Source organism: Parasteatoda tepidariorum, chromosome 1, assembly GCF_982258835.1.
Source record: "Parasteatoda tepidariorum strain Cologne lab strain chromosome 1, Ptep-v5.0, whole genome shotgun sequence".
Taxonomy (NCBI): Eukaryota; Metazoa; Arthropoda; class Arachnida; order Araneae; family Theridiidae; genus Parasteatoda; species Parasteatoda tepidariorum.
The window spans coordinates 34,536,187-34,560,087 of NC_141755.1; the positions used below are offsets into that span (position 1 = coordinate 34,536,187).

Below are 23,901 nucleotides of genomic sequence, written 5' to 3' on the forward strand. Positions count from 1 at the left end.
AATTAACCACTCTACCACTCGATAAAATACTTTGCTAAAAGCTTAGTAGGGGGAGTCGAGGGCTCTGTCCCCTGAGCCATCGTGGCTTATGAAATGCATAGCAAACAGGATATTGTAAAAAAATAAATAAATCTCATATTAGAGGAGTAAATTATTTATTTAGATACGATGACGCATGCACAATAAAAAAAGATAATCCTTTCCAATTATTGAAGAAAAGCAGATAAAAGGAAAATCACTGACTAACTTGATGGTTGGACGTTTTTGAATGAGATATGAGATCTAGAGCGGGTGGAGTAGAGTAAATGAAGAACTGCAAATTTCATGTTTTACATTTTATGTGATTTTTTCAATCCTTTGAAACGATAATCGATAGCTTTAAGCAAGCATAGCTTTTAAATAAAAGCAACAAAATTCGTTTTATCCCGTAATTTTATGAATATTTCTGACTGCTGTTGAACAAAGTGCAAATTAATAATATAAAATACTTAGCATTCAGGAAAGCTTATCAAACATAATTTTTGAATTCTGTCTTCTTTTGATTGATGCAACGTTTGCGTTTTTTTAATCATCAGATTTATCACCTTTGAGAAGAAAGTAATTATTCACTGTCATTTAGAAGGGAACGATCCTATTCAGCAATCATTCACAAAGCTAACATATTCGAAAATGCAAATAAAAAAAATAAATAAATAAAGGAAAAAGCACTTCATATGAGTTGTTTTCTTTTATGTTATTAACATGACTGTTAAATTATTTTACGGACCTTTTGGATCGTATATTATTATCCTATAATTTGCATATTATTATATAATTTCAATTACTTTATTCATTTTAAAATACATAGTATAAAAAAACTTTTTTTCATATGCTATCGTTATAAAGTATTAAAATGCTATCACACTTAATTCATTAAGACTAATGAATTTAAAATCAGCTTTCTATTTGATGAATTGCTTCGTGCCTATCACATTTGAGCCTCTAAAAAAGTGGTTAGGTTTTAATGAAACCATGTGAAATTTTGATTAATTACCTTGATTGCTTTGAACTTTTAAAGACTTCAATTAATATGAAGATGAATAAATGTCAAGGATTTAGGCTTTTGGTACAAAATAAACATTTTTAAAAATTAAAATTTAAAAAAAAATATATAAAAGTCAACAAGAGGTTGCAACTTGTATTGAAATAATGAGAGGAAAAAACATACGTAAAAAATAAACGAAGATACAAATAAAATGCAAATTGTTCCTTTTTCTATTTAAGAAGCTATGCGTATAGTCTGATAGTATGTTATTGTTTGAGAATTGTATTTATCACAATTTTAAAGCTAGCATTGAAAAAAACTCGAATTCATGCATCAGATTCAAATATAAACTGGAAAAAAAACTAACAACGAGATTAAAATTTGAATATTACAGATTTGCAGAGTAGTAAAAAAATTTTTATTTGAAGGTACTTAGTTCAATGTTTTAATTTGTTGTTAATAATCTAATACAGTTTGTTTCAATAGCACTGATATGATTACAATCTCATGATCTCATAAAAATTACATTGCTGAATTATTACATCGGTAGCTTGATTGCAGTTCAAATTTGCTGCAACATAAGGTTGTAATTGAACCATGATTCCATTTTAAGTACCCCTTCATAGTATTGTGTTATGAAGTTTTACAAGTATAATAGTATTATTAAACTTAGCAGCTAATTAAAGCTTCAAAATCTGATCGATATTATAGTTAAAAACGCTTAAAAAATGCAACAGTGTAAACACTGATAACCCACATAACAGATATAAAGGTCATCTTAGTTCAGAGAGGGCGAACCTTTTGTGATAATGTTAAATTTCATTATTTTCGGGTGTCTAATGTGTCAAATGTTACTTTTCTTTCTAATAACAATCTTTGAATTGTTGTACTTGACTCGCGGTGGCTCAAGAGATAGAGCGCTTGCCTTCAAATGAGGTATCCCAGGTTCGAGTAAAAGCCGCAGCCGTTTGCTGACGGCTCACACCGACCGTAGTGCTGACATAAATTATCCTCAGTGGTACCTAAATCATGGGTTAGAGTTCCATTGTGGCTGGGCTAACAATGGGAGGATTTCGTGGTTTTAAGCTTCATGTAACGCAAATGCGGGTTAGTTCCATCAAGCAGTCCTCTACTAAGGCTTAATCTGGGAATTCCTTTGTCTTCTGGATTGGGTTCGAAATCACAAGGCTGCGGTGTGGAAATTTAATGGTCGTGAACTGCGTGGTCGTGAGCTGCTCAACGCCGATTATAAAATAAACTCTAAATTTGTTGTACTCAGATTTCGAACTAAAATATCACATTATATAGCTAGATTTTCTGTTTAAATGTTAATGTTAATTTGCTACAATGAAGTCTGAATAAAGATTTGTTTTTAAATTTTAATTTGATATTAAACTAAGACTGAATAGTGTAAAGTTTGTGTGGTATTTTAACGAAAATTTAACAGAGAAATGTGATTTTTTGAATTTACTATCACGGCGAATGTCTCTTCGTGGAAGATGGCTTGAATTATTACAATACACATTTCATGATTTAAAAAAAAAAAAAAAAAAAAAAAAAAAAAAAAAAAAAAAAAAAAAAAAACGACGCTGGAGAAGTAACTACTCTCTAAGCAGTTATCTTGTAAGAAATAATTTGGGCTTTCTTTAGGGTTTTTAAAGTAAAATGTAATTATTGAACTTCATATTTTGAGTATACTACATAATATAAATTGATTTTTTTCTAAAAAAACCCTCTTCTTACATAAAATGTCATAAGATAAAAAAAATATTGCCTGATTTTTGGGCGAAAAAAGAAATTTTAACTACCACGACATATTTATAATTTAAGTAAAAATACCTAGCATAAAAAATGAAGTTTTATTTTTAAACTGAATTTTTAAACAAGTTCAGTTTAAAAAGAAGAAGAATATGTAACAAGAAACGTTTTATTTTTAAACTGAAACGAAATCTAAAAAGGGGGTGTTCAAATATTTTATAGTCATGGTTTCGCCAATTCTTATTCCCTCTCTTAGCAAAATAAGTAAATTATAAATTCCATCCCATGCATACGTAAGAAATTTCCAACACCCTCTTCTTGTTTTTGCTTTTACCTTGACTTTTACTCTAGTAATCTAACTTTAGGAATAAATTTAAATAATGTGTTTTCCCTCGGTGGTCTTGAACTCTAACTCTTATAAAATAAATTATTTCGAACTTTACTTTTCTTAAATTTAACTTTGATTAAAAATATGAAGCCTTCAAAGTTTAATGTTTTTCCAAATTTTCTGTTACTTTTTTGCATTAAAAATTGAAAATAAAGGGATTGTAGTGTATTGTATATTTATACCTCGAACCGCCCTATTCAGGGCACACGAGAGTAGAACAAACATTCTACTGACAAAACATACATAAAACACAAAAAATTACATTAGCAACTAGTATAAATGACATATAAAGAAAAAATTAAATTATAGGAAATCATTGTTCACTCCTTGTGCTTGTAAGTAACAATAAGGGGCTCTTAGGTGTTCTCAGGGTCTCTCTTAGGTGCTTCGTAATACTTGAATGGCCATAAATTATACGTTTAGTTAGTTAGTTGACAACACATGGGTTTCGTCTTCCTTAATAGATTTATTTCTTCGAAAGTACAAGAAATTGTGCATATGACGAATTGTCTCTGCGAAGAATTATTCCCATGATTAATTGTCGTTGCGACGAGTTTCTCCAGCGACGAATTGTCTCCGTGAAGAGTTGTACCCACGATGAATTGTCGCTGTGACTAATTGTGCTCCCGGCGAATTATTACAAGACAAATTGTGTGCTATGAACTGTGCGTGACGTAGAACCGCAATTCGGTACTATTTTGAATTTTTTTCGTATTCAGTTTTCTTGAAAGGCCCGTTACTTATAACTCCGAGAAAGTTCTTTGTTTTTACTTCGTATGCTTGTTCAGTTTTGAAGCATTCATAATATTTAAAATGGAAAAAAAAAACTAACAAGATATCCTTTATTGTAAACTATTTGTAGCTTTTTATATCTAATTATTCAATGAATCTTCACTGCGACGAATTGTGATTGCGATGAATTGTCCCTACGAAGAGTTGCACCCACGATGAATTATCGCTGTATCGAATTTTGCTCCAGACGAATTGTTACAAGACAAATTGTGCTCGACGAATTGTGTGTGACAAAGCGACGTAGAACAGCTCTTTGGTACTATTTCAAATTTTTTCGTATTCAGTTACTTGAAAGGTACTTTACTTAAAACTTCGAGAATGTTCTTTGTTTTTATTTTGTATGTATGTTCAAAGTATTCATTATAGGCTCTATTCCTATTTCAAAAGGAAAAAACTAACAAGATATCCTTTATTGCAAACTATTTACAATATTTTTTAAAACCGATTTGTGCTTCTACACTCCCTCTATTGAAATGAAAACAAGGTTAAATACTATTTAGGAACGCAGAACTTAAAAATGTCGGCAGAAACACTTATTATCTTTCATGCATCTGGTCGGTAATCGTACGACCTTGAAAGATAAAGTTGAATATTTAAGACATTCTGGTAAACGGGTAAAAGCAAAAGTATTCCAAGTGGATTGTATTTGAAGGTAAAAATATAAAAACGAATGAAATAACTGTTCGTGGTCAAGGGCATTAGGAAAAGTTGATATCTTGAAATACCACTTTCATAAAGCAGGTAAAGAAACTAAAGATTCTTTTGCGTCACATGTTAGAAATGAAACTTTTTTTGTGCACATTACGTTATAATTTAGTATTGTGTTTACTGAAACTGTAATGATAGAAATAGAAAGCAATAAATTATTTTAAACCTACGCAATATAAAATTTTCATGGAAAATTCGATAAAATTTATTTATCATAAAATTAAACTGAATTAATTCATTGTCTTGACTCAATATCAGATAAAAAATGATGACGTAAAGGATAATACGCATGAGTATTCTAGTATAATAGAATACATTTGGACCCGAAATAATGCGTTGAACATTTGCACAATAAATTAAAAATAGATATAAATTTTGATCTGTGTATTCCATGTTCTGCATTTGATGCAACTAAAATTTTAACTTGAATTCTAAGTTCTAAGACTTGACAATAAATTTAATAGGACTTTTAATTTATTTTAATTGTATTGATGATTGTGATTAAAAAACGCTGTTAGTTACGGTGATAAGTATCGACTCTCTGAGTGTCGGTACTTTTTACCGTGATTTAATCGAGAATTTTTTACAGTTCATATTTTTTATAAGGTGAATAATTTCACAATAATTATTGTAGCATTATAATGCATTTGGTCTGCCAAAAATATTGCGGTATTGATACCCCTGGTTGAAATGTGTTATTTCTCTCATTATTAAAGTACAAATTATGTTCATACTTACTTTTAACAAGAGTACGAAATTCTTTTTATCATCGGGTCCTCTGGGGAATTCCCAATCCAAATCAAGACCATCAAAATTCCTGTCCCTCAGGTATTTGATTGCACTGAATACATAAAGTTGACGGTTGTAGCGATTTGATGCCATGTCTTTGAAACGCTGAGTTCCAAAAGACCATCCACCTGCACGATTTAAAAAAAAATTTCCTGTTAGTTTTAACACAACATAATTCATTCTCATTACCGATTTCTTAACTAATCTACTCAATTATTAATAGAATTAGCCACTGAGCTGTAAATAAAAAGAAACTGAGCAGTGAATGAAAAACTGCTGAGCTGTAAATAAAAGGCTACTGAGCTGTAAATAAAAAGAAAATGAGCTATAAATTAAAAACTGCTGAGATGTAAATAAAAGGCTACTGAGCTGTAAATAAAAAGTAATTGAGCTGTAAATAAAAAGCCACTGAGCTGTAAATTAAAAGCTAATGTTTTGCAACAATTTAAAAAATATACAATAAAGAATACAATTAAAAAATTACCGAGCCAGGAAAAGAATATTGAAATTTTTTTTTAGAAATATTATTACTTGAAAAATAAAATTGTATGAAAGCATTAGTAAACGATATTACTAGTTTTTATGTTTTAAGTTCCTATGTAAGCGTATATAATGTGATGATTGGATATTATTTTAAAAAACTGGTTCTATGAAAACAACTAAGAAAGTTGATAAAAATAAATATTATTTGGAAATTTTTTGTTAGAAAACTTCTGAATTTAAATTGTTAAATGACAAAAAAAGTGTTTATTTCAGATTTTAGAAAATAAATTTCGTTAATTATAATAAAACATTTTTGAAAATTAAAAAACAAATAGAAATTTAGTTCCCTAAAAGTTGACCCTTAAGTTAACCCGACTTTTTTGTAACATTCTAGTTTGAACAGCAGATCATCTTCTTTTACTTAAATCGTTATTGAACAACTGCAAAATGTTAATTAAAAGTTTCCGTTCAGCTAACTTTCATACAAATTAAAACAAGAAGTTAATGACCCTATCTTTACATTATTTATTGAGCACTAACTGAACTACAAAATCATTTTTTAAAATATTAAATCACGAACTAAATGAATGAATAAATATCTAATTGAAACATTAATCACAGAAAGATAGTTTCAAACTAATTACATTATCAAATAACAAACATAATCAATAATTGAACTAACTAAATTACTAATTACGCTAAATTTTGACGAATTAACTGAATTATTAAATAACAATCTAAAGCACACAATCAATAACCAAATTATAAAATTACTAAATAACCTACTTAATCACAAAACATATAAGAGAGTTACTAAATCCCTTGTTAAATGATTAAATTATTGATTGAATCCAATTAATTAACTGTATCCATAATAACTACAAAATACTTAATTCTTATAGCCACTAAATCGTTAAATTAATCATTAAATATTCACTGACTTGCTAAATCACTCACTCATTTCTGTCTTTATTACAATTAATATGCTATGTAATTGCCGATGATAGAAGATATGAGTTGGATAAAAAAATACTGAATTTGCACCCGGGTTTTTATTAGTTGCCCCCAAAAACAGATACAAATTAAAGATGTAAATTGGATAAAAAAAAGGTTTGCAAAATTTGAACTTCAACAGGTCTTTTATTAGTTGTTCCCAAATACAGTTATAAATATTCAAATTAAAAATATGAGTTGGATAAAAAAATGTTTGAAAATTATGAAGTTGCAATGGGTATTTCATTAGTTGTACCCCAAAACAGTTCTACATATTTAAATAGTGTAAATAATAGTAATAAAAATGCTCTTAATATTTTAATAGCAAACTTCTTCAAAAGAATTATGCTTTAAATGCTGTCATTTAGATGTTTTCAAACTTAACACATTTCATAACTCACGTTTATGTTTTTTATTATATTCTGTTTATAGGTATGTTATACTTCGTTGAATCGTGTAGAACCTTTGTAACATACCCATTTAAAAAACTAGGTTTATTACGCAGAAGGTAGTTTTATGACAAAATTAAAAATAAAAAACTCTTGAGCACGCTATTATGAAATGAATGAAACTTTTGTTCATTGCTCTTTTAATATTGCATGAATTATTCAGCGAAAAGGGGAAAAAACAAGGAGGAAAATAGGCAAAGAAGTAAGCATTTAACGGTGAAAGACACAGTAAAAAGATTCATTGTCAAGATTATAAATAAATATACATATAAGTATAAAGTTTCTAACTATGCATTAAAAAATTAATAATTAATAGATATAAAAATAGAATGTTTTTGTACATAAAGCATATTCTAGATAAATAAAGATAGATGTTTCTGTACTGTAAAAAAAGAATGGTCATACTACCAGTTTGTGGTAAAATTTACCGTGTTTCTTGCTCTTCTTTTATGGGAACGAGTTTCTGAGTATTCCGAGTTTCTTCTATGGGAAAACCAAGAAACTTGGTAATTTTTACCGAAGCATTTTGGTTAAATTTTGATAGAATTAACAATTAAATATGCGTTATAATATGTGACAAAATTTGTTAATTTTATAATGATACTTTAGAGCACGGCCTAAAAACTATTTATTTGGTTAACTTTATTTTAATTTTCCGTTCTGTTCTTTTTTTATTAAATGTGTGGTAAATAAGAACTATAATTTTGAAAACCAGAATTTCCGGTAAACCGTTATCAAATGTACTGAAAAATTACTAAATGAATGATTAACAAACGAATATTTTAATTATTTTTTTACCAGAAAAGTTCTTATCATATAGTACGGTAATTTTACCAGAATTTTTTTCCGTGTGTAAAAATCTTTAATAACCTAAGGGATATTAATAGAAGTTACAATTAAAGCTCATTAAGTATTACTCAATAATTTCGTTGAATTTTTTAATATAAATACATCCTCTTATAAGATAATGATATCTAAAAAATTATTTGATTATTAAAGAATTTATCATACAAGTTCACGTTTTTGTATTAAAAACGTTCACAGTTTAAGTCTCACCATAAAATTTATTTAGCGTTTAAAATAACAAATTTACTTTTGAAGAGTTGTAATTATTTTTAACTTTACAATAGTTTTTTTTTGTTAATTGCCCTATTTACCAAACTTTACCACTTTTATCAAATTTTATCACATATTATAAAACCATATGTTTTGGTAATTTTACCAAAATCACTACCTAAGTGCTTCGGTAAAAATTACCGGGGTTTTTGGTGTTCCCATAGAGTCAGAACCGCGGTAAATTTTGCTATATTCTGGTTATTTTGACCATACTTTTTTTCTCAGTGTAGTAATCAATTACGAATAAATTCAAACGCAATATACCTATGGCTAGAAGGACTTTCAAATCCTTATTTTTGTTTTTGATTTCCACCAACCTCTCGTACATTCCTTTCTTTCCATTCTTAGTTTCATCTGTGGAATCAAAGGAAGATATCTTGTGCTTTTTCATCCAACCAAAAGCAAATATCAGATGGGTGCACAGTTTGGGTTCTATGTCCTCTGGAACATACTTCCCTTCGTTAGGTCGATACTGAGCCCAATTTGTAAAATAACAGACGATTTTTTTGGAATTATCTTTTTTGGAACCTATATTAAAAATAAGAAAAAAAAGTCCTAAGCAAACAAATTTTGCATTTTTAGCGAAACAAATACGCAAAGCAAATGTTAGAGTTACATCTTAAAAAGAACTTAGCACATATACAGAAAATAATAATTTAAGAAATTATCAGAAAGATTAAAAAAAATATTGGTAACATCATCTTTTCACCTCATTAAAATTTGCAAATACTTCAATATCTCTTGCAAATGTATGAATTATGTAAATCTAGCAAATCTTGTTAAATCTAGTTATTGTTTGATTCTGGTAAATTTTGATCATCATGAGTTGGCCTCGAGCACGGAATTCACTCAAAATGATACTTAGTACAGTTAATCTTTATTTAAATAGGATAAACCACTAAAAACAAGTTTTGCCTGATCTAATTACGTAAAGCCATCAGAAAGGACAAAAAATAAAAATAAATTAAAACATTTGAATTATTTTAACTCGATTTATTTTGTTGGTACATGCCTTTCAGGTTTGGACAGCATTTTGCAGTATTGTTTAGTACTGATTTATTGATTACTTACTGTTTTTTACAACGTACGAGGAACGGGGATTCAGATTTAAATTAATAAGATACGATAAGACTTAATAAGATAAGATTTAAATTTTTAACCATGTTTCCAGTCAAGGTGGAAGATCATCAAATTTATAAAAGGTAATTATTACGATAATTTGGATAAATTTGACATCATGTAAAGTATTTATCAAATTCGCACTACATTATGGTTTAACAAGCTGAAATCTTCATATCTTATTAATATCGCAAAACATTGAAAAATAACGTAAATTAATCGATTCCAAAGTTTTTAAAAGCAGTACTTAAAAACGGAATCTTATAAAGGAAGCCACATTTGCATATATTTATTACTTAAGTTCACTACCTTTAAGAAAAAAAAAATCGTTTCAAATTTAATTAAAAATAAAAACTAGTCATTCATTTAATTTATCATTCATTGTAAAAACTAAACGTGCCTATTTTTCAAAGCAACTTTAAAGAAAGAAAAAATTAGGTAGCAATAGTATAACAATCAAATGTTTTTGATTCATATAGAACAAATATAATTTCAATCTTTTTTTACAAAATGAAGATTTGAACGTATTTACTTACTTGTTAATTTGCTACCATGTACACACAGGAGAAGCGCAGCAGTACAAAGAAATATAATTGAACTTGTCCCCTAAAAAAAAAGCAAAATATTTATTAGATATGAATGGTAAATTAACTAAATCATAACAGGAATACACTCTGGATCAAATTACGGTATAAGGTCACAGCACTTTGAGTCCATCATCCATAAAATCTATTTTACCGTAAAATCCATTTTTATCGTAAAATATTATACCACAATTTTTATAGCAATATTTACAACTATTTCTATTACTGCAATTATTACTATAAAAATTACGGTATTTCAGATTTTTTTGTTCGTTCCGTAACAAGTTCCGCTAAAGCTAAATTTTACTGGCAAAAAGTACCGGGACTTGGAGTACCAGTGCTTTTTTTGTGATTTGGACAGGAATGTTTGACAGTGCATGCATGAAAAATAAAATATGTATTAATTTCTAATAACAGATATTTTTTTAAAAAGAAGTTGAAAGTTTCTTTTTCTCAATGTAAAAATTTTTATAAAATTTTCCTGTTTGCGTAGGAAGTTATATTTTTGACACAGATTTTTAAATAAGAGTGGAAAGCAATTTTGGTTTTTCTTTACTAATTTGCAATTACAAATAATGACTTTCGATTACAAGGAAATTTATTTTTTATGATGCATGTCCTACTTAAATTAATGAACTTTCACTGTGCTATTATTATGTAGCAAAAAAAAAATAACAATTTTGTTAAAACAAAGCTCTTGCTTCAATAAATTATTGTATCTGATAAGTAGAATTGAATGAAAATATTGAATCCTATGTTGTTAAAGATAGTTCTGTAACTCCAAGGAACTACAAAACTGTCTTCGATAACACCGGGACAAGTTTACACCTTTTCGTTGCTTTGCTTTTTATGTAGGCAAATTTCTTAATGCAAATACCTAGTAGTCTTTTAAGTCTTCAAATACATTTTAATTCGTTTATCCTATTTCCTAACGCTTTGTTTGATTTTGAAATTTTGTATAAAATTTAATTTTACTTTATCGTGGTCATTGGACGTGAAATGTTTTACAGTTTTACCTGGCTTTTTCTGATGCATAGCATGCCAACCATTCTTTCTATGTCAAGTTATTCGATGGAAAAGTTGCTTACAGAAATGGAATTCTATGTAATTTTGACAGTATGGGTTAGAGATAATTTGTTTTTGTAAATATGCAAAGCAGAAATTACATTTATGAATTATCTCAGTAGAATGGATAATATTTATCAATCTCAATTGATATAATGCAATATGAGTCAGAGGTTATAATTCTAAAAATTTATTAAGAAAGGAGGGAAACTATTTTTTTTAGAGTTTGTGTCCTGCTATATAAATTTAGAACTATTTATTGATAATTGTATAAATTTGCAGCACACAATCAATTTAATTCAATTTAGATGTAATAATACTAAATATTTATTAAGAAATGAGTGAAACTTTTATTTTTAATGCTTACGCTGCCGCTACATGAAGTTAAAATTATTTATTGACAAATATATAAATTCACCAAGCATAATAAATTCAGTTCAATACAAGTTAGGTGTAATAATAGTAAATATTTGTTGAGAGAAGAGAGAAACTATTTTTTTAAAGTTTAAAGTCGACACTACACACAGTTAGAACTCTTTATTGATAAATGTATAAATTCACGAAACACAATCGATTCAATTCAGTATAAGTTATATACAGTAATAGCAAATATTTATTAATATACGAGTGAAACTATTTTTTTAATGTTTACACCGCCGCTGCATAAAGCTAGAACTATTTATTGCCTAATATATAAATTCACCAAACACAATGGATTCAGTTCAATTTAAGTTAGGCGTAATAATACTAAATATTTATTAAGAAAAGAGAGAAACTATTTTTTTTGAAGTTTTAAGTTGCCACTACGTAAAGTTAGACCTCTTTATTGATAAATGTATCAATTCGCGAAACACAAGAGATTCAGTTCAGTATAAGTTAGATATAATAATAATAAATATTTATTAATATAAAAGTGAAAAGATTTTTTTAATGTTTACGCTGCCGCTACTTAAAATTAGAACTATTTATTGACCAATATATATAAATTTACCAGACACAATCGATTCTGTTCAATATAAGTTAGACTTAATAATGCTAAAAATTCATCAAGAAAATAGTTAGATTATTTTTTTAAAAAAAAGTTTACATCACCAGTATATAAAGATCGAACTATTTATTGATAAATGTATAAGTTATAGTCTTAAAAACACATGAAGGACAAAATTCTTCTTAAGAAACATGGCTATGAGTGAATATTCTAAAGTAATTTAAATCGTTAACTCCTAAAAAGGAAATACGCAGACCATTAGCTGTTATGTCCATGACTTATATTGACAAGAAGTGTTTTATTGTTCAGATAGAGAAAGGTAATTTTTACGAAGAAAAAGCTGACTTTTTAAAGGCAAATTTAAAACAAAAGCGTAAGTAGGGCAAGTAGCCATTTTGTAAAAGACAATTCTTTAGTTCTTTTTCTGAATATTGTAAAAGAAATATGAAAAGGAACTCGCCGACTTTGGAATGATTCATGATTTTTCATTTTACTTTATTTCATAAGTCTCTTCAATTTTCTTCAGTTGCTGGTTTTGGCGTATCCAAGTTAAAAGGAGTCAAGAATTTTGAATGTATTGAAATACACTATTTCTTTTGTGTTTTCTATTGGTTTTGAAATCATTGTCCAGATTTAGTATAAAAAATTAGATCAAAACAAGAAATTATTAGATTATATTCCTTTGTCTTCTTCCATTAAAATTCTTGATGCTTCCGAAATATTATTGTATTTCTAGATTATATGTAATTTATATTCAAATACAATGCTTGCAAATATTATTAGCTTTTTTTTTAATTTTGAAATAAAATTCTATGAATCACAATGCATGGAGAAATACTTAATTTGCGATGTTTTTATAAAACTTTGGTTGAGATGAACTATTTGTATTTTTTGGGGGTAATTTATTCTAACCTAAATAGGATAAACATATAAATTATTATAGCGAAAAGGAATGTTGGATAACCTAAAGGAATGTTGTACAAACCTTGCCAAAAAAGGCTAATGAATCAAAAGGATGATATCCTTTAATCATAGTTTGATCATGATGGTTCGGTAGCACAAAATCCATCAAAAAATTGTGAAACCATCAAAAATTTTATGAAATTCTATGTTTCCAAATTCTAAAATTCTATGAAACACAATGCAGGGAAAAATACTTAATTTGTGATGTTTTTATAAAACTTTGGTTGAGATGAACTATTTGTATTTTTTGGGGTAATTTATTCTAACCTAAATAGGATAAACATATAAATTATTAATAGCGAAAAGAAATGTTGGATAACCTAAAGGAATGTTGTACAAATTTTGCCAAAAAGACAAAGGAATCAAAAGGATGATATCCTTTGATCATAGTTTAATCATGAAGGTTCAGTAGTACAAAAACCATCAAAAAATTGTGAAACCATCAAAAAATTAACCTATGTTTCCAAATTCTAAAATTCTATGAAACGCAATGCAGGGAAAAATACTTAATTTGTGATGTTTTTATAAAACTGTGGTTGAGATGAACTATTTGTATTTTTTTGGGGTAATTTATTCTAACCTAAATAGGATAAACATATAAATTATTAATAGCGAAAAGAAATGTTGGATAACCTAAAGGAATGTTGTACAAATTTTGCCAAAAAGACTAAGGAATCAAAAAGATGATATCCTTTGATCATAGTTTAATCATGATGGTCCAGTAGTACAGAAACCATCAAAAAATTAACCTAATATGAAATATTCTTTTTAGATTAATTACTTAAAAGGATCGTAAAATTTAAAAAAAATCAAGCAAAAGCGATTTTAATGATTTCAAAAATATTTTGATATATTTTTTACTAAAATAACTGAATACTTCTAAACATTTATTTTTAAAAAACATTATCTTAATCTATGCATTTGCATTTTTTATTATTTTTCACCCAGAAATTATAATATTTTTTTTTAAAATGGAAAACAGAAAAATATATTTATCTATGTATTAAATTATGGATTAATTCTGTTGTTTGATTTAGTAGTTTTTTAGTAGGGTGACTTTTTATTTTTTCTGTATATTAATAAGCCAGCCATTTAAAGCAAATTACTTAACTTAATATAATAACTACAAATCAATTAATCAACTTAATGTTTTCAAAAGATTGTTTAATAAAAGAAACTATTACAGCTATATATTCCATTAATGTTGACGCTCATTAGTCGCTTTCAGTGATCATTAATTGAATAAAAGAAAACAATAAATGGGAAAATGGTTAAACAGGTGAAGAACATTATTTCTTTTTTTTACATATTCTAAACAAGTTAGTGGCATTGTTCTACATAATAGCTTTACCTAATGGAAAATACTGTTCGTGGGTTTCAAATTCACTCCATTCAACTATCCATTATCATAAATGGATTTGCCATGAGATTAGTTTAAAATAAATCTGTGTTACTTTGCGAATTAAATTGCTTGCCAGCACACCGGTGAATTTTGAGGTCAGATTGAGCGTTAAGCTGGCTCGCGGCTTAATTTAAAGCTTATTATTCCAAGATTTGACCCACGCGTTTTATAACTTTAAGACAATGGGAAATCCATTTTGTGCTTAACTAATGGATACCCGCTGTGTATAGTAAAATGAGAATGATCAATCATAAGCTTATTCCGCGCAAAGCATAGTTGTTGTTTACGTTTATATCATTTGACGTTATTTGAAAAAAACCGAGATATTTCAATCGTATTTGTCTCTTCATTTATGATTGATGTTGCAGAGTTTTGAAATTTGTTACATTGCATGCATATTTCGAACGGGAAACTAGATGAATTTTAAGTATGCTTTTAAACTGATTACATAAACTAAAACACGACAATTGAGTGTTTTCAAATAATCTTATCTGTAAGATTATTCTCAAATGTGTTTTCACAACTGACAATTGTTGTTAAATGTTAACAATTTTCAAACTTCTTATCAGATGGACATTGTCAGCACATTTTAAACTCTTCAAATGTTTCATGAATATTTCATTATGTGCTTTCTCAACTGATGAAAAACGTTTAAAGTTCTTAACTGGTTATCATGCAGGCATTTTTAATCTTTTGAAATCCAGTTTTATGTATGATATTTAATCTCTAAGAATGGTTGTTGTTTATGTTTATGTATTTTGGTTTCGTTTAAAAGATGCATATATTTCAGCTGTGTTCTTTTGTAGTTGATGCATTTTGTCTCTTGCTTTGAGATTAATGTAAAAGAGTGATGAAATTTGTTACTTTTTATTATTACTTTTCAGTAGCCTAGTTATGTTCTTGCATTAACCAAAATTAGACTTAGTTGTAAGATTTTACAAAGCATAACATTTTACTTCAGTAATTAACTATTTTAATTAACTCTAGTATTCAAACAGATAATTTTTATTTTATAAAATTCATTTTGATGCACGATATTTATTGATTTAGTGTTATGCTAATGATACATAGTGATAGCCTTAAAAGTTATTTTTATATCCTAATAACGAAAAAAACAAGCAGCAAATAGTTCGATTGATTAAATATTTTTCCGTAATCCTACTCATTTATTCGTGATTCAACGCCATGATATATATTTTTATCTTAATTTTTCTTCTTTGTTAGTAAACCCTTCCTTATATGCGTTTACTTTAAAGTAATATATTTTTATTTATAGTTTTAAAATCAGTATGTGGTTTATTAGAACTATAAGGACTGATTTAATCAGCATCTGTAACAAAAAATATAGTAATGATTTTCTAATTTAAGTTCCATGAACAAGGTAAAAACACGAAATTACTTTGAAAATTGCGTGTTATTTTTATTAAAAGACTAAATATATTTAAAAATTTTAGTCTATTAGTGTTTTTTTTCCTTCTAAGTCTTAACTATGATTGGTATCAAAAACAGCCAAATGATCATAACAAAATTGGATGCCGTAAACAACAAGAAAAAATTATATCTTCTGATTTTAGCGTGTAGAGTTTAATCTACGTTGAAATGGATACTTCACTGCTATTCAAAATAACATAGAAAAAGGTATTGCAATCTCAACTTAGTAAAGAACATCGAACTTTTCTGAGAGGTTTGCTTAAATATGTTGTTGGATTATTAATGCTTTATAGTTAACACTTATCGCTATGCTTTTTGGATAGAAATACTTGAAGTTATTAAATCCTTTATATATTAATAAAAAAAAGATATACATTGGTTAAATACCTAGGGCCGTAGTCCCATTTCCACCCCTCTGCATGTGGCGTATGGATTTAAAGAAATTGATACGAATGATATTAAATAGAAAACATATATTTATTCTTATTAATAGAAATACTTTCGATTCTATATAAATTCATACTTGTCTTTTTTAAAAATAATCCCATTGCAAAAGTCTGTTTGTTGTCTGGCGGCATATTTGGGTGTAACTGATCAGTTTGCAAGGTTAAAATGTCACGTGGCATTTCGTTCCCGATTCGCCCCACAGAAGGCACGCCTTCACGGGTCTCGAATCTTTTCTTTTTTTATTCGATATTCTATTCCAATCCTCTCACCGTTAATGCATTGAATAAAATATCGAAATATTATTATTTTAGTAGGTATTGTGTTTGGGAATTTATGTTTAGTTCTTAAATGAGTCGCTCTGTTCGATGAAAAGTCACATTTGACCCACTTCTGGCAGAAAGGAAGAAGAAAAAGAAATAATAAATTTTATGGAAAAAGTTATAATTTCACTTCATTTTTCACGAGCAACGAGTTAGCTCGTATTCTTTCAGCCATGAAAGTCGTGACAGACAGCTATACGTTATTTGAAATATCTGATATGCTTCATTTTCTATTTTTTTCCCTACAGTCTGTCACAAAACTCTTTCCGCAATCCTCCAATGTGGATAAATATAAAAAAAGTTAAAAAAATACGGGTTATTAAAAAGGAAATATGAGTTTATTAATCTCAAAAAGAAACAATATTTTCAGGAAATAGAAGCATAATATAGGAAAGTTCATATGTTGCTTTTTTTCAATTCAGTGTTTTTTTCCCACTTATGATCATGATCTCGATCTTTTGAAATACCATTGAGGATATAAAACAAAGTTTTTGTTAAAAGTAATAAATACCATCCTTTCTAGGTGCTATATTTATGAGAAAAGATTGCATTTTGGTTTGATTTACTCATTTAATGTATCTGTTTGGAAGTTTTTTACTCGTAAGTTTCCTTTCACGCGTTAGTAATGTATTATATCCATACTTTTCTGGATTTTCACAATAAGTATGCTACATATGGGTTACAATACATATGCTACCTAATATGCCGCGACATATAGCAGCTACAGTATTATTATCTACATAAAGGTTTGCAATGCATCACTCTTTTTATATACCATTAGAAAAGAATTTATAAATTTTAATCATCGGAAACTCCTAAACGAATTTCTTTTTTCAAAATATGTTCTGTGTTCTTTTGAAACGTTTCTTCTTGTGCATAATCGGTAAGATCTCCTAGTTGCGTGCTATGATATATCTGGGGATAGGTACTTAAGCAAGTTTCATTCTGATGATGCGTTCTGACTTACTTTAAGTTTGCCACAACATTTACGAGACTTTTATATATAACATTTTCAAACTCGCCGAAAATAGGACCAAAAATAGGATAAGAATATTATTTATTTTTAAAAAAAAAAATCTGTATCTTTAGAAGCTAGCTAATTTCATTTCAGATTTAAATTCCCACACCCTAGTCAAGATCAAGAATTTGTCTGAATGCAACAAAATCCCCCCCCCTTTTGTTATATTTCAGAAACGGTTTTGAAATAAAACTTTTTTCCGGCTGTTGTATTCAGCTTGGAATAATGCCTTTTAATCGAACAATCGTTGACATTAATGTCAACGATTTTCAAACCCTAGTTAAATGGTATAAAATCATCTATTGTTTAATTTCATATGAAAATATTTTTTTGTTTTCTCTAATTTAACAAAAGCAAAATCGTTATTTTTAGACAACCTTACCTGATATTTCTTAAGTTACTTTACATTAACAACTATTTATTTTGATTAAATAATTGATAAACTCCGAAACAAAACATTATTTGGTAATAAGAAAAGCATAGTTAAAGCAGCAAATCAAAGGCTTGAATAAAATACTTTTTCTATAATAAGAAGTTTTTTTCCTGAAAAATTGCAAGTATACATTAACAACTACTATTATTGATAACTATTTATTTTGATTAAATTATTAATAAACTGCGAACAAAAACATTATTTGATATTAATAATAAAACAACTATAGGAAAAGCATCAAATCAAAGGTTTAAATACATTACTTAGTAAAAATTTTTCCATGATAAAAAGTTTATTTTTTCGGTAAAGCTATAAGTATACATTAAAAACTACAATCATTGACAGGCATTTATTATTTTGATTAAATAATTGATAAACTCATTATCACAAAAACATTATTTGGTATTAATAATCAGACGACTATAAAGCACCAAGCTAAAAGTTTAAATAAAACACTTAGTGACTGTCTTACATTATTAAATTTTTTCCTGGTAAAGCTTTAAATATACAACCGTTGTAACATAACTCATTGGTTATTTTTGACATAACTCACGGATACAAGCATACGACATGTAATTGTTTCGGCTTAAAAGACAGTAATAGCATTTATCTGTAAGTGATGTTACAAAAAACCTTTTCTTTGCCAAAATTAATAAGTCTTGAACATTATAATTTGTTAAAATTATCGAATTCTTGCTACATCAAATGCTACGCATGATTGCTTGAAGTTCTCAGGTAGTCCCCTTGACCTATAAAATACGCACTGAAAATATTTCCAATCACTCGTATCTAAAGTGTTTTTAAACTTGATCTACTACATGCTGTTCAAATTCACTTTATATTACATTGTTCATATTTTATTGGGTCGTGTGTCAGTTCTTATGGTTTTAGTGATTTCAGTTTTTTTTATTTTTTAAGTTTAACAAAGGTGGTAAAGAAAGTGAAAAAAATAGAAAATATTTCTTATGTTGAATGTTGGTATATTTTATTGTTGTTTTATTTACCAGATTTACTATAGATACATCCAACTTTTATATAAATGGAAATATATTATTTGATGTGAACAGCTATGTTGGAATGTTATGAATGACAGGGTCATTGCGAAGGAATGGCATATATTTAAAGCACGAAAATAATATCTCTGGAGTTTAAAAAAAGTTAAGAAATTGTTTTGAAACAATAAAATAAATGAACAAATGCAAAAGTTAACTTTATCTGAACTTATTTCTTTCATTGATTTGTCAAAATTATTACTTACCTACTTCAAATTATTTGGTAACGAAACATTAATCTAAAAAATTAACAGGTTTTTAATTTACATTGCAAACGAAACTTACTATTAATTATTAATTTCTTAAAGATTTTTTCACTACAAAAATATGCATTATAATATTTTTTTGAGTTCACTTAATAATTATATCATTAAAATTACATTATTAAATGATTGATTACATTATAAAATTACATTGTAATTATATCATTGTAATTATAGCATTGAAATTGCTTTATTAAATAATTGTATTATTATAATTATATTTATATTATTATAACTATATTATTATAATTATAATTACAGAATTATTAAAATTACAACGTGGTTTAATTTTTTCAAAAAGATATCTTTTTATAAATATGTAAGGATACTTTTCAGTAAACCGGGCGAAAGCGAAAATTTTCCAAAAAATGTAAATCTTTCCCAATTGTTTTTACATTTTTGTTTTACTCTTTTTTCAAACTCATAAAAAATAAATAAAATAGAAAAATTAAATAAAATAAAATATAAGTAAAATAAATTAAAAAAAAGTTAAATTCCCTACTCCTTGCTGACTGAAGAGTACAGTATAATAAGAGAATTATTTTGATTTGTATGAACACAAATGTTTTGTAACTAAGAAGCGAAGCATTAAATGAATGATAATTTTTTTTATACAGCATTAATTCTTGAAACACACTAAAAAAAAATATCAAAATATATAATGATCTATTTTCGTTGCAATTTCAATTTGTGTGTCATCAGTTTGGTTCCAAAAATTATTAGGTTATAAAATGATCATTCATATAATGAACTTCTAATATATATTGTTTTAAAAAATCTTATTGCTGGTCTCCATGAAGTAATGATAGTTATTCCATAAATATTGCAAATAGAACTGAACTTAATGATATCCATCATTAATTCCTAAAATCATGAAAATTGATCATGTTTATTTACAATTAAATATATGTTATAACACTGTTCGCGTTTTGTTATTTTAATATTTTTAAAGTTACAATATAGTTTTTTTCTAAAAATATATTTTGTTAAAAATACAACAAAAAAGTACTTTGATTAGGTAAATATTGCTACAAAAAGAAGTTGAAAAAATAATAATAACTTTCATGTATCACGTACCATTATATTTCGTATCTTCATACCGTCCATTCTTAAAACTCAAAAGGAAAAAAAAATCTGATTCTATATTTTCGATTCTTTAATTAGTTAGTCATGATTATTATTCTTAAAATTGTTTGATTATAAAGCATCCCTTTATTGCAAATAAAAAATTATCATATCCATCACTAATTCATAAAACGCAAAAGCGAGCAATCCTTTTCATTTATATTTCATTATATGCAATGATATTTTCTGCATTGCGTTATAAGAATCATTGCGATTACAAAAAATAATAATTCATAGTATCATCAAAAACATATACAAGTATCTCATTCTACATTTTTTCAATTCCTCAATTCTTAAGTAATGATTAATATTCTTAAAATTATTGGATTCTAAAACAATTCCTTAAATATTACAAAGAGAAACTTTCATATTCATCACTAATTCATAAAACACAAAACCGAGCAATCTTTTTTATTTACATTTAAATATATGCAATGAAATTTTCTGCATTGCTTTATAACGATAACTGCGATTCCAAGATAATTTTTTTCTAAAAGTATATTTTTATAGACATTAATATAAATAAGAAATTCCAAAATTATTATAACATTAATTTATTGTTCATCCTTGTACCATCGATTGTCAAAAACATAATGATAAATGATAAATAAATTAATTAATTAATAGAAATAATGCAATATTTTTCCTATCACTTAAATTTGCAAATCATTATTTATGTTTTTGAAATTAATAGGTTATGAAACATTCATTCTTATAAAAAGCACGTAGAACATACCATTTTAAAAACTCCTATTGTTGTTCCCTGTTTAATTAGGAGTTATTCCATTAAAATTACATTTAAGAACAACTTCATCATACTCATTATTAATTCATAAAACACAAAAGAGCGCTATCCTGTATCCTTACATTTAAATATACTTCAGACAATTTTCCGCGTTGTGTTATAATAATAGAATCATTACATTTACATTACAACAAATTTTTTTTGCAAAAAAAAGATATTTTTATAAAGATATATTACATAATTCTTTTTGATAAGTGCAAAAACTACAATGAATACGAAACTGCAATTAGATCATAACTTTTGCTTACTGTTCATTCTTACATTATCAATTCTCAAAACACAATAATTTAAACTGTTGGATGCCATATTTTTTACATTATTTGAATTCGTAACTGATGAATTAGTTTCTGTATATTAGTAAATTATGAATCACTCATTCTCATAATAATAATCAACTGACAAACATCATTTTATATATTTCATTATTGTTATCTCCCCACTAAATTATGAGCCTTATTTTACATTACAACGAGAGCTTCATTGCATTTATCCTTATTTCATAAAATACAAAAGCTTGCGATTTCGTTTCATTATATTTAAATATATGTTCTGATATTTTCCTCATTTTAATATATCATTAAAAACTACGATATAATTTACTTTTTCTTCCAAAAAAACAATTTTTCTAAGCATACAATAAACAAAGTATTTTGAACACTTTTATGAATAATAAGAGCCCAAGTAGATCATGACATTTGCTTATTGTTCATCTTTCATCAAAACGATAAGGAAATGCAAGGGAAAACTAATTTGCATTTTGCCTGAAGATACAAGTGTCAAATAAAAAAAAAGTAGTTTAACAGACATATTGCTTCTTTGTATCAACATAAGACATATGTTTTTGAGATAATATATGGAGGTAAATTCGAAACGGTTGATCGTGTACTTTCGATTTCCTAGGTCGTTGCACCTGGTGAGGTTTCGGCCCACACGAAACAGCAATGAGGTCGATCAAACAGCCAACTTCTTTCAGAAAAAGTCATATTAGTTTTTCTAGTTTTTTTCAGTTGGGTAAAGCTAATTAAATTTATCGTGTCAATGAGTGATTTTTATTACCAATGTGTGAATGACTTGTTTGGTTGAAGATCTTCAAAGAATACGTTATTCTGATCGAAAGTTTTAGAAGCAGGTTAACGCGGCAATCTTGGAACAATTTAAAATTCTTATTTTAACAACTTTTGTAGCACTTGTGTAGAAATTTTTACATTTTTAGCGCCATGTAAAGTAATAAAGCGAACTTATACTTGAGACTGTAATTAAAAATTAATTTTTTTTCATTTAAATGTTTCATTTAAATGTTTCATTTAAATGTTCAACATTTAAATGTTGTGCAGTTCAAAGCTGCGAAACTGCAATTTGTTCAGGATTATATTCATTTGGAAATTTTGCATGAATTACAATATTAATCAAAGGCGTAATACATTTTATTAAAGTTTGGACAGGTTAACTACAAACAGAAATGTCTACACAAAGTACCTATGGAGAATTAGTCAAAATTCTGATGCATTTTTTTAAAATCTTACATCGTACTCTAATAGAAAAGTGCGCACAAAATAATGAAATATTAGTTAAATTTATGGTATATTTTACTAAATTTTGGCTATTTTATCTAGTTATTTATCTATCATTCATCAAAAGCAAACGCTGGTATCTATTTTGAAACTTAAAATTCAAAATTAAAAAAATGTGTCAAAAAATAACGACTCATAAAATATCTAAAAAAATGGTCACACTCATGTCTTACAATTAAGAACACTCTTCCTCACAATTAATTGATTATTCGATGCTCAGTATTAGAAAAAGAAAAGGCAGTTTTTACCAATGATTTCTTTTCAATGTAAAATATTTTATTTTTAATGCGTTTTACAAGAAGAAACTCAAATATTTTAGATAAAAATGTTTTTTTCAAGGACTTATTCAACTTTTAAGTGTTTTTTCTTCTATTTGAATCATTGAATTTGATCCATAAGTTTCCGTTTGGATAGCTCTTAATTCTTAGTAATTATCTTTAATTAAAAAAAAATTTAACTTCTTTACTTATGTGATATGAAGCATGAAAAAATTTGTATTTTTTTACTTTTGGAGCATGAAACATTTTTACGTAAATTATGTCATCATCTGCAAATATTTTTTTTAAACAGAGGAATAAAATAATACTTGCCTTTTAACTAATTGTTTTTTTTTAAGTAATTGTTAAATTGCCTAAGCCTGTGCCAGTAGAAATTTACCCTTCCATAAATACGTATAAATAGAATTTTACTAGTTACTTCCTTAGCAAGTTAATAGGTAAATGTTGCAGCTAGAGATGTACCGTATGACCGGCCATATTTTCCTAACCCTGTTATTACCCGTCCCCGACAAAAAATTACTACCCGGTAACGGGTAG

At 27.1% G+C, this 23,901-nt stretch overlaps 1 protein-coding gene across 1 annotated transcript in view; it reads right to left on the reverse strand.

The window, feature by feature from the left end:
* The window catches only part of Cht7 (chitinase 7), a 78,287-nt gene that overhangs the window by 22,177 nt on the left and 32,209 nt on the right, over positions 1 to 23,901 (reverse strand). The window contains exons 2-4 of the mRNA XM_071180017.2: positions 10,156 to 10,225; positions 8,765 to 9,028; positions 5,409 to 5,587 (exon numbers count right to left, since the gene is read on the reverse strand). Coding sequence (XP_071036118.2) covers positions 5,409 to 5,587; positions 8,765 to 9,028; positions 10,156 to 10,225 — 513 coding nt within the window. The remainder of the gene's footprint in view (positions 1 to 5,408; positions 5,588 to 8,764; positions 9,029 to 10,155; positions 10,226 to 23,901) is intronic.